Source organism: Jaculus jaculus, chromosome X, assembly GCF_020740685.1.
Source record: "Jaculus jaculus isolate mJacJac1 chromosome X, mJacJac1.mat.Y.cur, whole genome shotgun sequence".
In the NCBI taxonomy this organism is placed as follows: Eukaryota; Metazoa; Chordata; class Mammalia; order Rodentia; family Dipodidae; genus Jaculus; species Jaculus jaculus.
Genome location: NC_059125.1, coordinates 134,104,448 through 134,122,417, shown reverse-complemented (window position 1 = coordinate 134,122,417; position 17,970 = coordinate 134,104,448). Strand labels below are relative to the sequence as shown.

At 37.7% G+C, this 17,970-nt stretch overlaps 1 protein-coding gene across 1 annotated transcript in view; it reads right to left on the bottom strand.

The window, feature by feature from the left end:
* Positions 1-17,970, bottom strand: part of Adgrg4 (adhesion G protein-coupled receptor G4) — a 121,082-nt gene that overhangs the window by 34,905 nt on the left and 68,207 nt on the right. The window contains exon 12 of the mRNA XM_045139957.1: positions 3,156-3,290. Within this exon, the coding sequence (XP_044995892.1) occupies positions 3,156-3,290 (135 nt within the window). The remainder of the gene's footprint in view (positions 1-3,155; positions 3,291-17,970) is intronic.

Genomic DNA, 17,970 nt, shown 5'->3' with positions numbered 1-17,970 from the left:
TTTCAGATAAACTGAGGCTTAGGCCAGCTCAGAAATTGTGTGTACCAGGATCACCCAGCCATGTGAATGACAAGGCAGCGGTGTTTAACAAATGTTGTTTTAAAGGCAAGAAAGAGGTTTCTATTGAGCTATAGAACTTGGTAATGAACAGAGTCAGAATACCAAAGGCTATTGCTTCAGAAGACCAGAAAACTGAACAACTATTTCCTCTGGGGTAGGTATTGTAGGGTCACAGGGAGAGGAAATCCTTTCAGGATTTGCTATAGAAGCCTGAAGGCTGTGAGCCAAGATGGCATTCCTTAAGGAGTCATCTGAGCACCATTAGATGATTCCATGTCTTCAGACCTCTGAGGAAACAGTATGTTATTCCCATTCCGTGTTCCACTCAAGCTCTGCAGACCCTGATACCCAGGTATCTATGAATATACTCTGGGTTCAGCTAGAAGCCTCTCATTCCCTATTCCTGACCTGCTGTGTTTATCCCCAAATCATGGTGATGGCTCAGTACTCCCTTCCCACTGCAGTTCCCTGGGACAGCCTGGGATATAGGTTTATCAGCAGCAAGCTCTGGTGGGATGCTCTCCAGTTGACAAAAAGGCCAAGTGCTAGCTCCAGCCTTCTTGTTCCTTCAAAACCCCTCCATTTTCTGGGTTAGGGGTGAGGGTAGACTAGATGATTTTTCACAACCCTTCCAACTTAGTCTAAGAAATACAGTTTTCTGAGGTAGAAAAACCAAAGACCAGATACACACAATGATCTACAACTTAACTAGCCCAATCCCTGGATTCATGTCTCTTACCTACAAAATACTGGCCACATAGGGAAGGAACAAAATCATTTCTTGCCCCTGTATCCCTTGTGCTCGAGTCTCAGGTTTTACCTGCTATGCCTCCAAACCTTTACACAGCTGTTCTTTGGCTTAAAGCACTCCCCCATCCTGACCTAATGTCCTATTCTAGCCCCTTCACAGCCCCAGGTGCCAGGTGAAATCTCCCTCATATTCAGGATGCCTGCCCTGCCAGATGAGGAAGAGTCCCTCTTCTATAGTCCCAGAGCCCTATCTCAGAGTACACTTGCCTAATCCTTTTCTTCCCCCACCCCGCAGAGCTGTAGCTAGTGGAGGAGAAGTGTAGGAGGTACAAAATGTTCAAGGGTGGTGTATTATCAGCAATTTCTAAGGTAATATGTTGTAATGACAGTCAAGATTTTGATCAAAAGATGTTAGAGGAAGCAGTATGAAAGCAAGGATGTAAGACTTTGGGGCAGGATGGTCATTTTGAAGCACTTCTCAGCCACTAGTGACACAGATCTCAACTTTACCACCCACCCTTCAGTGTTGGAACCTTCTAGTCTCTGTTCTCTTCTGCCACACTGTACTCTCCATGAGGGCAGGCCCCAGGACTCCCCTGCTCAGCACTATATCCGCAGCATCCAGCACCATGGAAGACACAGCAGGAATGTGATGAATGTTTTCTGTATGCGTAAAACGCTGAATTGATAAAATAAACTGTGCCACCCTCAGCAAGTGCCTTCCCCTCTCTGGGTCTCAGTGTCCTGATCAGTGCAATGAAAAGAGGGGACCCTATGAGTTATGAGGACTCTTCTAGCTCTGAATGTGATAGGAAGTTAATTCTAATCCTTCTTCATCTGGTACTATGACGTCTGTAGGCTAATTTTGGCAAAGATATTTAATCCTTTTCAGTGGAAGGTGTTAGTGAATAAAAATTACTTATTAAGTGTGAAATGTATGCAAAGCAAATTTATCTCTTATTCAAAGAGACTAGCACAGCCCACTGAAGGAAGGAGAGAAATTACAATCAAAATTGTGGCACCTCCAATGATACAGAACAGTGGCCAGAAAATCAAAATGTGCAGAGGCTGAATATGGAACATATTTTAAATCATTACAAATTTTTGCTGACTAGCTGACTAAATTTGCCCCTGGGCACAGGAAAGAGAACATGGATTTACTAATTCCAGAGAGGCATCTCAGGTAGGATTTGAACTAAGGATATAGGAACAAATAGAATATAAATAAAAAGAAGATTGGCTACATAATTCCAGAGGAAGAAAATTCCTTAAAGCCATAGTTGGTGGTAATGTGGTACACTCGAGCTGGTAAGTATTATAGTTATCTGGTTTTGATGAATTGGCCCAGTACAATGTTTCTACAAATAAATATGAGAATGTCCACAAAAATTTCATCCCTTTGGATTACTCCTCAGAAATAAAAACATACCTGAGCAAGTTCATGTATTAATCTCCAATCTAGGAGTTTGGAGCCAGACAGTCTGGATATGATTCCTAGCTACAACACTTCCTAGCTATGTGACCCTGGGAAAAATGATTTAACTTTGTTGAGCTTCAGTTTCTCATGAGAAGTAGATGAGATAATAAATGTAAATATAAGCCAATAATAGTGTTTACTCTCATCAACTTCATGAAAACTCTGTTGTGTCTTCCCAATGGCTAGATAAGATAGAGTGCTCTGAAGGAACGGGGCTTTTCATAGGCAGAGAAACAAGACAAGGTAATAATAACAGCAATGCAAACATGTATGATGGTGCTTAGTATGTGCCAGGCAATATTGTAAGCACTTGATGTGTATTAACTCCTTTAGTCCTTGAACAAACATATGAGGTTTTGTCCTTAGGCCATTTAACACTGGAAGAACCTTAGTGACATTGAATAGCTTTTCCAAAGTCACTCAGGTCACACATGGACTCAGGGACCAGGGGCTTATCCCTTTAACACCACATCACATTGTCCCTGGCTTAGAGGTGAGGCCTAGAGCCTTCAGAGAGAGGAGTCGGGAGCTATGGGGGAGGGAAGCACTGGCAAGCTAAAAGGTCATCTTGTCAGGAGAACATGCTGTTCTTTTCAGGCTTTGAAACATCTTAAGGCCTCTGTTTGGTCACCGGATAATCCTTAAGGCCCCTTCCAAAGCTGAGGAGCTGTGAAAATTCAAAACTGTAAAACATCATTAAAGTAGAAATTGATTCATGTTGAGGGCCAGGGTTGTGCTGAAAGAGTCATGGAATCAATCAGAGAACATATTCTAAAATAAACAGAACATCATGAAAATAGAAAGAGCTCATAATTACGATGAGTCACCATATGTTAATTCACAACAGCTACCAGAGGTAAGAACTTACCTTAAAGAGTGAGGTTTGGCCAAAAAAATTAAATAGGATGGTTTGTAAGCTGTTAAGAGGAATTCTTTCCCTCAGTGATTTGGGCAAATATATGGAAGCCAAAACTCTGCCAAGAGGGACATCACCAAGGAAAATCTGCCAAGAAAAGCCGGGAAATGAAAACTAGAGTATTCACCTATCACAGTAAAATCCTCCCAGCCTCCCACCCAAACCCTTACCCCAAAATATCCTTAAAGGGCTGAGGCTGAGGAGTGGAAAATGGCTTTATATGCTGTCATATACTTTAAAAAATATGTATTTATTTAACACGGAGAGAGAGAGAGAGAGAGATAGAGAGAGAGAATAGGTATGCTAGGGTTTCTTCTCTGCAAATGAACTCCAAATGCATGCACTACTTTTTGCATTAGGCTTTACATGGTACATGGGTACAAGGGAATTGAACTCAGGCCTGCAGACTTTGCAAGCAAGTGCCTTTAACCACTGAGCCGCCTCTCCATCCCAGCTATCTTGTATATTTTACATGCGTGTGTGTGCACATGTGTACTCTCCCACACATCCACACCACCTTTTCCTACTGCTGAGGTTCTCTTCCTTTAATCTACTTCCACCTAGGTAATAACAGAGGTGGAAAAAGGAATGACAGATGAGCTGATTTGCCCCAATTCTAGTTCTGACGGGGGAAACAACAAACCATGCAATGGCAATAGGCAGTCTTCTCATAGTTTATTGAGCAATGCTTCCATTACAAGTGAGGCATTTCTCTTTAATAATTCTGCTAGAGACTCATGATCAGAAGGACTTGTTGATTTTACTGCCAACTGTATTTGATAGATACTAGAATATTTTTGAGACTGAAGCAGTGCTTTATTAAAAATTACACTGAGACCACAGTCATAAGCCTGGACTCTCCCAAGCAAAAATAGATATATGGGCACTCTTATCTTCATTCTCTTATTTAAGCCTCTGTCAACCTTGAGAAGTATGTTGTGCTATGATATTAGGAAACAGAGGCTCAGAGAAATTAAGGGACTTGTCCAAGGTCACAAAGCTGAACAAAGATGTATGTAATTTGCGTCCATATTTTCCCTCTTATCTATGTTACCAGTCAAGGAGTTATTACCTGGCTGGGTATGGAGTAGGAAGAATGAAAGTGTCTAATATTTTTTAAATTCATAGGAACCTAAAACCAATATGGGCCTCCTTTTAGCACAAATCAACTGCACTCAGGCAATTCACCCTGTAGATCAAGATTTAGCTTCATAGACCAAAAATGAACCCAACATGGCTCAGGGAAATTTTGCAGAAGAGGGGGTAGAAAGAATGTCAGAGCCACATGTTGGGTCATGATATGCAGTGAAATTTTTCCTACCCATAACTGAGGGCTAACTCCACAATGCATGACACATACACCTCAACAAGGAGGGGCCAAGGGGAGGGGCAAGTCATGGATGAGCCTAATAATGGTACCAAACTGACTGTATTTGCTGGATACAAAACTAATTAATAAACAAAATCTAAGAGGATATAAATAAATCATATGGAATCCTACTTTTTTGGACAATGGAACACTCAGGATTGTTGCTAGAAAATTTTCAGTGTCAGGAATGGGATACCTTCCAGTGAGTGGTTGGCCAGGGAGGTCCCTGATGCCCCCAAAACATTATGGGCCATTGTCGAGGCCCTTTGTTTCCCACCAGGAATAGATGGTAAGACCCTATTTCTGAAGACTCCACATACTTGGGCTGCAAGGCCACTGAGAAATCCTGCTGGAACTGAGCTGATAACCTACTCTATGTAGATCAGCTGACAGAAAGCTGGAAGAAGCAATTCTGCATGCAGTTCAATGGGAAAAAGAGAAATCACCAGTGAAGATACTCAGCAGTGGACACTGCAAGCCTTATATTTGGCCAGCCAGGCCAAATGAGCCAATGGGTGCAATAGTGGCAAGTCTGTCATGGTGGAAACCAAATGCTCTCTAATTGGACTGGAGGCCTGCTCCATGGGAGGGAATATATCCCTGATACTGAAAACTTAAAACAGGGGTAGTCATGAGCCCTAGGGGTGTAACATCTGCTGCTGCCTGGCTAAATGTATATACTATGCTTATCAAACTGCCCAGTAAGCACTTCTCTTAATGTTCATGCCCTTATATTAATGCTACTCTCACTTTTGGTAGAGAATCTTCTCTTTTTAGATGGCAGTGATCTTGGGACAACTCAGAAGGTATCATGGTGCTGGAAAGATATGACTGGAGTGCTCAGTACTTTAATATCTATATCACACCTTCCAAAGCTCGGGGTCTAATGTGGAAGAGGTGGCAGAAAGAATGTAAGAGCCACAGGAAGGGTAGGATTCCTTACAACACGCTCCCTCCAGACACAAAATGGCCAGGACATCCATGATCTCACAGTGCCTGACACTACCTACATAAGACCACCATAATAGGAGGAAAAGATCATGACATCAAAATAAAAGAGAGAATGACTAAGAGGGGGAGGGGATATGATGGAGAATGGAATTTCACAGGGGAAAGTGGGGGGTGGTATTACCATGGGATATTTTTTATGATCATGGAAGTTGTTAATAAAAATTTGAAAAAAAGAGATTTAGCTTCAACATGTAGTCAGTTCAGAACAAAGAGTGTGACAATGGGAACTTGTCATCTTCTTCCAGTATGGCTAAATGAGTCCCTGTATATTGAAAGTATATAAACTAAGAACCACATGAAAGCCAAGAAAACTGAATAAGAGCAGAGATTCTGGATCACAGTAGACACTAAAAAAATGGTCACATCATAAGGTGAGCTGTCTGGTGGGCTGACACTATAGCTTTGAAAAGCATCTAAACACTGATGGAATAGCCTGCATCTTTCAGGTAGGAAGAACCAGAAAACAAAGGTCAGGAGAACCACAGCCCTTGGAAGGACATACTGGGATATCAGATATGGAGAAAGCTATGGCAGACAGTCTAAACTTCAGTGAGAAACTGGACTCTGAATCACATGTGCACAGGAAAGACTCAATCAAGAATAAAGGAACTCAACTGAGATTTCAGCTGCAGCCAAAGAGATGGAGTTTGGTTTGATTCCAGCCAACTCAATTGCTTATTATAACAATAATCAATAGTCTGCAGAGAAATATATCAGAAATTGATTTCTACAATATAAAATTCACAATGTTCAGAGCATAATCCACAATTAATGAATAGATGAAAAAATGTGACTCTTTTCGGTTGATAACAGAGATCAGCCTCGAGATGACTCAGATACTAGAATTAATGTAGCTAGTACAACAATGTTCAGGTATTAAAAAAATATGGTTGCAGTTAATGCAAAGATAGAAAATAGGATCTGAGAGACACAAAAACGAACAAGAGTGGAGACCATGAAAATTCTACAACTACAATTACAATGGTAGATTCTTCCAATTGCACTGAATTTGTTCAATAGGAATAAGAAGATAATAGATGTCCACAGATGTGAAGATCAGTGGGTAGAAATTATTCCATCAGAAAATACATAATAACATCTACTACTATACCATCTTGAAAGCTCCCAATCTCATCAGAATGCTGAAGAAATAGGATTTGAAGCAATAATAAGCCACAGATTCAATAAATTCAGCAGGGATTGGAAGAGTGCTTAGTGGTATAGCATTTGTTTACCATGTTCAATCCCTGATACTGAAAAAATTGAAAGAAGGAAAGAAGAGAAGAAAAGAAAAAAGAGAGAGGGAAATTGAGAGTAAGGAAGGAAAGAAGGAAACTGCAAATCCAGAGTAGTATAAAAACAAAACAAAGAAAACATGCTTATGTACATACTAGTCACACACACAAAAAAAAATCAAAGAAATTAACAAAAGATCCTGAAAATGACATTAAATCATACACAAAGAAACAAAAATTCAGATGGTACTGATTTCTCATGAGAAAGTGTGGAGAGTAAAAGAAAGTGAAATAGCATTTTCAAAATTCCAGGAAGAAATCTACTTCTTCCTAATTCTTTAGTAAGCAAATAAAGACATGTTTAAATAAGTAGAAAGTAAAAACTTCATCATCAGACTTGAGCTACAAAAAATGTGTTCTCTGAAGCTGATGAGAAATTACACCAGATGGAACTCGGCAAGGGTTGGAGAGCGTCACAACTGATAAGCACCTGGGACAATGCAAAAGACTTTAGATTTTTCTCTCCATTTGATTAAGATAAATAGGACCTTTTAAAGTAAAAGTTATAACATGATCTTGTGGTGTTTATGATTTTTCTGATATTACTTATCTATCTGCTTATATAATTTTCATTATAATTATCATAAGTCCTCAATATGAAGCTATATATGTATATATATATGTATAGCAATATATATGTAATTATACATTTGTCTATAGATTTATATATATGTATGTATAAAATGAACAGGGAGGATAAATGTATAATGTAGTTCAAATTTTTGACATTTTAATAAGTCACACAATATTAACTTTAAGTATACTAAGCAATTATTAAAATTTATATTATAATATTCAGAACAAGCATTAATAATAAAACAATAGGGCTGGAGAGATGGCTTAGAGGTTAAATGCTTGCCTGTGGAGACTAAGGACCCCTGTTTGAGGCTCGGTTCCCCAGGTCCCACGTTAGCCAGATGCACAAGGGGGCGCACGCGTCTGGAGTTCGTTTGCAGAGGCTGGAAGCCCTGGCGCGCCCATTCTCTCTCTCACTCTCTCTCTCTCTCCTTCTCTCTCTGTGTCACTCTCAAATAAATAAATAAAAATAAACAAAAACAAAAAATTAAAAAAGAATAAAACAGATATTATTAAAGAATATGCGTAACTGTTATACGTTGTTGGTGGGAATGTAAACTGGTACAGCCATTATGGCAGTGTGGAGATTCATCATAAAATAAAAAATAGAGCAGTAATATGTTCTATAGATGCCACTCCTAGACATATAGCCAAAGGAGTCTAAATCAGATACAGTTAGAGATATTTGCATGCCCATGTTTATTGTGGCATAATTAATAATAGCATAGATATTGAATCAGCCTTTATGAAGTTCAATAGATTAATGGATAATGAAAATATAGTATACATGCACAAAAAAGCATTATTCAGTCATAAGAAAGAATGAAATTTTGTCATAGGAAAATGGCAATCATTACATTAAGTGATATAAGCCAGACTTAGAAATAGAAATGTTGCAAGTTTTCTCTCATATGCAAAATTTATAGTTTTGAAAAGATAGGAAAGTATAAAGGGGGTTGCGAGGAGTAGAGAGCAATGGCAGAAAGGAACAAAAGAGACAGAGGAGAGGAGGATGACAAGATGAATATGATCAGAATCCATTGTATGCATATGTGAACATGTCATAAATAAAATCAATTGTTTTGTACAAATAGTATATGCTAATAAAAAATAAGATAAACAGGGCTAGAGAGATGGCTTATCAGTTAAGGTGCTTGCTTATGAAGCTTAAAGATGTGTGTTTGACTCCCCAAATCCCACATAAGCCAGATACACAAAGTGACGCATACACAAGATCACATATGTACACAAGAAGGCACACATGTCTGGAGTTTGATTGCAGTGGCTGGAGGTCCTGACATGGCAATTCTCTCTCTTTTTTTGTCATGAAAAATAAAATAAAATAAATAAGGTAAACAGAAGTAGTATGTGAAATGTAATTAAAGTAAATATTAAAGTCAAGCAAAAGCAATAGAAAAGGAAGAATGAAGGAATAAAAAACATGAAGTGCAGACAAAAATTAAAATGGTACTCTTAACTCCAATCATATCAATAAACATGTAAAATGTAAAAAGAAATACATTTAAAATTATATATAAGGATGGGTAAAAGGTAGAGCACAAATTATACTCTATCTACAAGAATTACACTTTAGATATAAGACACACAAAATTTTGGATGTAAGGATTTAAACACACACATATGCATATCTATTTATACACATAACAAATAAATTTATATGCATATATTTGTATACATAAAACACTAAGCATAAAAAGGCTTGGAGGACTCAGACAAGACTGCTAGGTACGGTGCCTATAATCCCAGCACTCAGGAGGTAGAGGCAGGAGTTTTGCGAGTTGCAGACCTGCTTGGGCTACATAACATGTTCAAAGGTATCTTAAAACAATAAACCCGAAAAGAGAATTTTTTTGTAATAATCAAAATGTTATGATTAAAGTTAATATTAGGAAAATCTAACAAAGTAAATGTTTAAAATCAAAATAAGGCAAAATTTGAAAGGACTACAGGGAGAAACAGATGATTTCACATTAGATATTTTAACAATATTCTCAACTAGAAACAAACTTAGGAAAAATTCTGTAAAGACAAAGATTATCAGATTTCACCCATTCTGACCTAATTAAATTTTATAGTACAATATACCTACGAACTTTAAAATATACATTTTGCAAATGCAAATAAACACATAAACATATCATACATTTAGCCATAACTTACCTTTCAATAAATTTAAATGGATTACAATCATATCAAGCATATTCTGGGGCAAAAGTTAAATAAATATATGATGAAATAAATAAATAGATAATACCTTAGCTATCCCCAAATATTTGGTATTTAAATATACTTCTAAATAATCTAGGCATTAAAAAAGAAAGTATAAAATATTTTAAAGTGACAGATAGTGAAAATCAATCATAAGAAAATGCATGTACTTGCACATAAGTGGAACTTAGTTATCTACAACCTTTTATGGTTATATGAAAGGAAAATTAAAATCAATGACCTATAATTCATATCAAGAAACTAGATAAAGAAGAAGAAAATAATCCCAAAGAAAGTACAAAGAAGGCAATAATAAATACACAAAGTCATATTTCCACAAAGTAGAAATTTAAAAATTTACAAAATTAACAAGGCCAAAGCTGCTTCTTAGAAAGCATCAAAACTTAAAAGAAAAACTAAAAAAAAAAAAAAATCCCTAGTGATAATGAGCAAGAAAATAGAAAAAGAACAGAAGTAATCAATATTGGCAATGAAGAATGAACTGTAGATCACAAGCTTCCAAAGCAGTCACCAGATCAAATCCTATTCAGGGCTTGATTCTTTATTGCCACAAGGTAAGAATAGACCAGATATTTCCTTTTATCAAAGTTTTTGCCACAGAGAAAGAGACAAGAGAACGGAATGGAAAGACTGTGTGTGGGGGGGGGAGAGAACACCTGCTATAATTTCCAAAAAGATTATTACCTGCCCTTTTTAGAATACATTTCTACTTCTGCTATAAATACTACAGATAGTTTAAAAATGAGAAAATATGAATGACGTGTACTATGGCCAACAAGCTCGACAAATTATATGGAATCAATTCATAGAAAAAAGAAAACTAGGGCTGGAGAGATGGCTTAGCAGTTCAGGCGCATGCATGCAAAGCTTAAGAACCCAGGTTCAATTCTCCAGGTCCCACATAAGCCAAATGCACATGGTGGTGCATGCATCTGGAGTTTGTTTGCAGTGGCAAGAGACCTTGGGGTGCCCATTCTGTCTCTCTCTCCCTCCCCCCTCTGTCTCTAAGAAATAAATAAATAAAATCTTTTAAAAAAGAAAAGAAAAGAAAAAGAAAAATAGCTAAAACAGGCACACAGGATGAATTAGAAAATGTTAATGATATTCTATTGCTTAAATAAATTGAATTATATATCAAAGAATTTTTATGAAAAAGAAATCCAGACCCCAAGGGTTTCCTAATGAAGGTGATCAAATATTTAATGAAGAAATATGTGGACGCCAGCCAGAGCACAGCAGAAAGTGGGTCCTGGCATCCTTGCCCACATAGTCCATAAGGAAGATGCAAGCCAGTGCCCAGTAGGAAGTAGACCTCAAATAGTCCCACCTGGCCAAAGCAGGAGAGGTCAAATAGTACTTAAGAGACCACCACCATGACTTGAATTCAGTGTCCTTATTGGGTTCCAATTCTATACATGAACCAGCATAATCATATATAAGCAAATCTCACCCAGGGTCACAAGTTTAGTATAAAAGTGTCTAGAACACTAGACATATCCAGATTTGATGATAAGTGATGATCACAACTGTGCTTCAGGCTAAATGGCTATTTAAAATAAAATCACTAGTGATATGGCAGGCAGAAGTTCTTTCAGAAGATGTGACAAACCACCAACTAGTACTGAAAAGAAAGGGAAATTTAATCTGTAACAGATGAGAAAGAAACAATGAAGATACAACAAGAATATGCAGGAACAATTCACTATGACCCATTTCCACTCTCCCATCTCTCCTGTAATGAAAGCCAAAACCACAGAGATAGGGGAAATGTTGGAGAAAGAATTTACAATCCTACTTCTTAAAAGGCCCAATGACCATATAGAAAACTCAAACAAGCAGGTGGATTAGCTAAAGAAGTCCACTGAAGACCTTCAAAAGACAGTATTTCAAGTGAATGATACAATTAACAAATTATAGGAGAAAGTCCAAAACATGGAGGGAAAATTCAGCAAGGAAATTTAAACACTGAACAAGAACCAAATAAGAATTCTGGAAATTAAAGAAACAATCATATAAAATTCACAACAGAGCATCACTGACAAGACTATGCAGAAGAATTAATTTCAGAGACGGAGGGCAAAGCTGAGACAATAAAACATATAAACATGTATAGAGAATAACAATACCAAGGAACATGATTTCTAAGAAGCCTTGGATGCAATCAAGAGGCTATACCTTAGAATCTACAGGGTAGAAGGAATAACTAAGCATATAAAAGAACTAAATAATTATTCAATGAGATCAGAGTGGAAAATTTCAGACACCTAGAGAAGTTAACATGCAGACATATTAGTCATTTAGAACCCCAAACAAATATTATTAGAGAAAAACCTCTCCACAAAACATCAGAGTCAAGATGTCAAAATTACAAAGTACAGAAACAGTATGAAAAGCTATTAGCAAAAAGGGCCAACTCATATACAAAGGCACAAAACATCAGAATAGCTTTGGATATTTCATCAGCAACCCTAAAAGCCAGAAAAGCATGGGATCATCACAAGCCCTGAAAGTAAAGAACTTCCCACTAAGAAAAACTGTCTTTCAAAATTAATGGATAAGTAAGGATATTCCAAGACAAACACAAATCAAGACAATTCATTAAAATCAAACCAGCACCACAGAAAATAATTAAAGAATATTATATGGGGGGAGAAGAAAAACAATCTCATTCATAAGAACACATAAGATAATGCTCTACAAGAACGGAACAGTGGAACATTGAAGATCTGGAAAAGAAACAACCATGTTCAACACAGGCAGCCATCAAACTCACAACTGAAAAGGGAGATGAAAAAGAAATGACAATAATACAGCCAACCAGAAAACCACCTAACAAAATCATAGAAAGGACCCTCTCAATAGTAACTTCAAAAGTAAATGAAATCAACTCACCAATGAAAAGATACAGACTGACTAGTTTTTTGTTTTTTTTTTTAAAGTGGTCTAACTTTCTGTTGTCTCCAAAGACCATATCTATCTAGCAAAGACATTCACAAAGTGAACATCAAAGGATGGAAATCAACGTACCAAGCAACTGTAAACTGTAAACAAGCAGGCATAGCTATACTTATATCTGATAAAGTAGACTTTAAACCAAAGCTATTCAAAACAGATAATGGTGGCCACTATATATTAATAAAGGGAATGATTAATCAAGAGACATAGGAAGGCATAGATTGTTACAGGAAAATTTCAGTGCCAGAAGTGAGATACCATGCAGCAAGTTGTTGGTGAGGAAGGTACCCTGAGGCTATCAAAACATTGTAGGTATTGCCAAAGCTTTTAGTTGCCCCCCAGAAATAGATGGTAAGCCCATATTGCTGAATACACCACATGTTTAGATGGCAGGGCAATGAGAAATTAGGCTGCAAATGACCTAGGGATAAGAAGTCATCAACGGTGTTAACCAGCACTGTACCCTGTAAACTTTACAGCTGGACAGCCTGGTCAAATGTGCCAAGTGGTGCAATGGTGGCATGTGTGTTATGAGGGAAATCAACTGCTCTCTGATTGAATTTAAGGACTGCTCCTTGGGAAGGAATTCATGCTTGGTAGTGGAAACCCATCAGAAGCTTATGGCTTGGAAGGTCATAAGCTTTAGTGGGGAAATTATTGATTTCTGGCTAAATGAATATATTGTGCCCACAAAACTGCCCTTTAAATATTCATGTTTATGCACATATATTAATGCTACTCTCACTTTCAGTTAGAGAAGCTTCTCTTTTCAGATGTTGATGGGTGACCACTGGAGTGACTCAAGTGTAAAGTGCTAAGAAGAATCAGGAAAGTGTTCAGCACTGGGTGCCACATCTCTATGACACCCTCTAAAACTCAGGGACTTTTTTGGAAGAGGTGGTGAAAAGAATGTCAGAGCCAAAGGAAGAGGAGAACTGCTTACAATGCTGTCTTTCAGACACAAAGTGGCCTTGATATTCATGAACTCATAATGGTTGATGCTACCTAAAAAAGACATACATAATAGGAGGGGAAAATGATATCAACATAGAAGAGAGACTGGAAAGAAAGAATTCAGTGAAGGATGTATAGGGGAGGGGGTAAAGGGAGTGTGATGGAAGAGGATTCTGACCAAAATATATTGTCCGTATGTATACAGGTTGTCAATAAAATGCTTTCTTTAAGGAGACATAGAAGTTGTAAGATTTATACACCAAATATTGTGGCACCCCATTTCATATAACAAACACTAAAAGGCCACATAGGTCCTGATACAATAATATCCAATAATTTCCAACCTTACACACATAGATATATCCTTCAAGCTAAAAATCAACAAAGATACCTCAAAGTTAAATTATATCATAGACCAGCTAGATTTAATAGGTATCTACAGAATATTTCATCAAGAGATAGGAAAAAAATATCAAGTAAACTTCTCCAAAATTCACCATACATAGGTTACAAGCAAATTTTAATATAGGAGCTGGGCATGGTGGCACATGCCTTTAATCTCAGCAGTTGGGAGGCAAAGGTAGGAGGATCTTCATGAGGGCAAGGCCACCCTGCGACTACATAGTGAATTCCAGGTCAGCCTGGGCTAGAATAAGACCCTACCTTGAAAAAACAAAAACAAAAAATCTTCATACAAAAAAATGAGATAATTCCTTGTATCCTATCAGTCTATACTGGGAAAAAAAAAAGAAAGAAATCAACAGCATTAGAAACGTCAGTAACTATACAAATACTTGAAGACTGAACAACGTACTGTTGAATGAAAGGTAGATAATTGATTTTAAAAACTTGGGAGAAAATTTTAAAATTTTTCTTGAAATTAATGAAAATGATAACACATCCTACCAGATCCACTGGGATCCAATCAAGTCAGTCTGAATAGGGAAGTTAATAGCCATAAGTGCTCATATTAAAATTTGGAGGGCTGGAGAGATGGCTTTGTGGTTAAGTGCTTGTCTATGAAGCCTAAGGACCCTGGTTCAAAGCTCAATTCCCCAGGACCCACATTAGCCAGATGCACAAAGGGGCGCATGTATCAGGAGTTCGTTTGCAGTGGCTGGAGGCCCTGGTGCGCCTCTTCTCTCTCTGTCTCTCTCACTCTCTGTCTCTTTCTCCCTCTGTCTGTCACTCTCAAATAAATAAATAAAAATAAACAAAGTTTAAAAATATTTGGAGCCAGCGGCTGGAGAGATGGCTTGGTGGCTAATGGGTTTGCCTGCAAAGCCAAAGGGCCCCAGTTCGATTCTCCAGGACCCATATAACCCAAATACATAAGGGGGTACATGCATCTGGAGTTTGTTTGCAGTGGATAGATGCCCTGGCACACTCGTTCTCTCTCTCTCTCTCTCTCTCTCTATGTCCCTCTTTCTTTCACATAAATAAATAAAATATTTTTAAAAATTATCAGAGAGCCAGGTGTGGTAGCATATGCCTTAATCTCAAACCCAGGAGGCAGAGGTATAAGGATCACCATGAGTTTGAGGCCAGCCTTAACCTACAGAGTAAGTTCCAGATCAACATGGGCTAGAGTGAGACCCTACCTCAAAAAAAAAAAAAATCTTGAAAACTTATTTTTGGCTAGAAAGATTGCTCAGTGCTTAAAAGCACTTGCTTGCAAAGCCTGACAGCCAGATTCAATTCCCCAGTACCCATGTAAAGCCAGATGCACAAAGTGGCACATGCATGTGGAGTTTGTTTGCAGAAGCAGAAGGTTGTGGCTGGCCATTCTCTCTCTGAGTCTGCCTCCGTCTTTTTCTCTCAAATAAGTAAAATATTTTTTAAAAATTCAGAGAGAGAGAGAGAGACCTCAAATAAACAATCTAATGATACAACTGAAGATGCTAGAAAAACAGCAAGAAACAAATCCCAGGGCTGGAGAGGTAGCTTAGAGGTTAAGCACTTTCCTGTGTAGCCTAAGGACCCTGATTCAAGATTTGATCCCCCAGGACCACGTTAGCCAGATGCACAAGTAGGCGCGTCTGGAGTTTGTTTGCAGCGGCTGGAGGCCCTGGTGTGCCCATTCTCTCTCTCTCTCTTTGCCTCTTTCTCTCTCTGTCTGTCCTTCTCAAATAAATAAATAAAAATGAACAAGAAGCAAATCCCAAAACTAATAAGCTGCAAAAAAATAATGAAGAATAGGACCGAAACAAATTGAATACAGACTAAGAGAATCATATACAAAATAACCAGAGTTGATTTGAAAAAGTTAACAAGGTTGACAAACCCCTAGCCAAACTAACCAAAAGAGAGAGAAGGGTCAAATAAATAAAATTAGAGACAAGAAAGGTGTTATAACAGGCTTCAAAGAAATCTGTAAAACAGTTAAGGAATAGTCACTGTAACAGAATTCTAGATACATGCGCCACCTTGTGTGCATGTGTGACCTTGCCCACTTGCATCACCTTGTGTGTCTGGCTTATGTGGGATCTGGAGAGTAGAACATGAGTCCTTTGATTTTGCTGGCAAGTGTCTTAACCACTAAGCCATCTCTCTGGCCTGAAATTGATAAGTTTCTTAATGCAGATGACCCACCAAAAGTAAAGCCAAAAGTTATAATTAATTTAACAGATCCACAGTTGGCAATAAGAGTGAAGCAGTAATTTAAAAGTCTTCCCACCAAGACAAGTCTAGAACCAGGTTGAGTCACTTCCATATAATAATAGACTTTTAAGGAAGACCTAATACCAACAATCTTAAACTTCTCCACAAAACAGATGGGTGACAAGCACTACCAAACTCAATCTATGAAACCAATATTATCATAATACTAAAGTTGGGTAAATACACAATAAAAAGAAAACTGTGACCAATTTTCCTGATGAACATAGTTGCAAGACCCTCATAATAGGAGAAAAAGATGATGACATCAAAGTAAAAGATAGACTAATGGAGAGAGGGAGGAGATATGACGGAGAACAGAGTTATGAAGGGGAAAATGGGGGGAGGGAAATACTATGGTTTGTTGTCTGTAAGTATACAATTGTCAATAAAAATATACATATTAAAAATAAAATAATTCTCAACAAAATACTTGCAAACAGGTTTCAAGGACACATTAAGAAGGTAATGTATCATGACCAAATGGGTTTCATCCCAGAGATGCAAGGTTGGTTTAACATATGCAAATCACTAAGGATAACTCTCCATATAAATAAATTTAAGAAGAAAAACAGATGAACATTTTATGTAGTTCAATATGTCATTATGATGGGTCTGGAGATGTAAGTAATAGATGGATCATATCTCAAAACAGTAAAGGCTCTATATGACAAACCTATACCCAACATTATACCAAAAAGGGAAAAACTAAGAGCATTTCCTCTAAAATTTATAAGGAGACAAAAGTGCTCTCTATTTTGACTCTTTCTCATTATAGTTCTTGAAATCTTAGAGCAGTAAGACAGGAGGAAGATATAAAAAGTCTTAAAAAGGGGAAAGAAGCAAATGAAACTACCCCTATTCACAGATGACATGATTGTATACTTATGTGACCCTACAGATTCTAGAAGAAAACTCCTAGATGCAGTTAACATTTCACCCAAGTTGTAGTATACAAAATTAACACACACATATCAGCTTATCAATAGCTCTCATATTCCTGTAATGAAACTGTAGAAATGGAAAATAGGAAAATATAACCCATTCACAATAATGTACCTAACAATAAAGTACCTAAGAATAAGCCTCACAAAGGACATGAAATACCTTTACAAAGAAAATTTCAAGAGGCTTTAAAAAAAAGAAATTAAAAAGATACCATGGTCTAACTTACTTAGCAGCAAACAACCTGACATGATGCTCATAAAAGTGTAATAGTAGCACATAGCCATGGTGGGAAACCAACTACTCTCAATTTGGCTAACTGATCTGCTCAGTAGAACAGAACCCATAGCTGGAGCTGGGAAACAAGTCAGAACCATATTCAAAAATGAACCCTCTCTCCACTAAACTCTCTCTAAAAAGCAATGGCTATTGCATTTACTTGCTGCTAACTTTACTCTCCGTTGGAGAATCTGCTTCTCTTTTTCAGATCGATGCAGATCCTAAGGAAAGAATCACCCCAGCACACCTCAAAAGGGCCCCAGCTGAAACTAAGAATAATTGGGAAAACTTGCAAGAATGTTGTTTTCTTGGTGGACCGAGAACTAGCACAATGGTGAAGAAGATAGACACAGAGAACAATCATCACCTACCAAACCAGATATCCAGAGACACAGAGACTCCCAAGATCTCAACATGGAAGCAGACCCAATATGAACCCAACATGGCTCAGGGAAATTTGCAGAAGAGAGGGTGG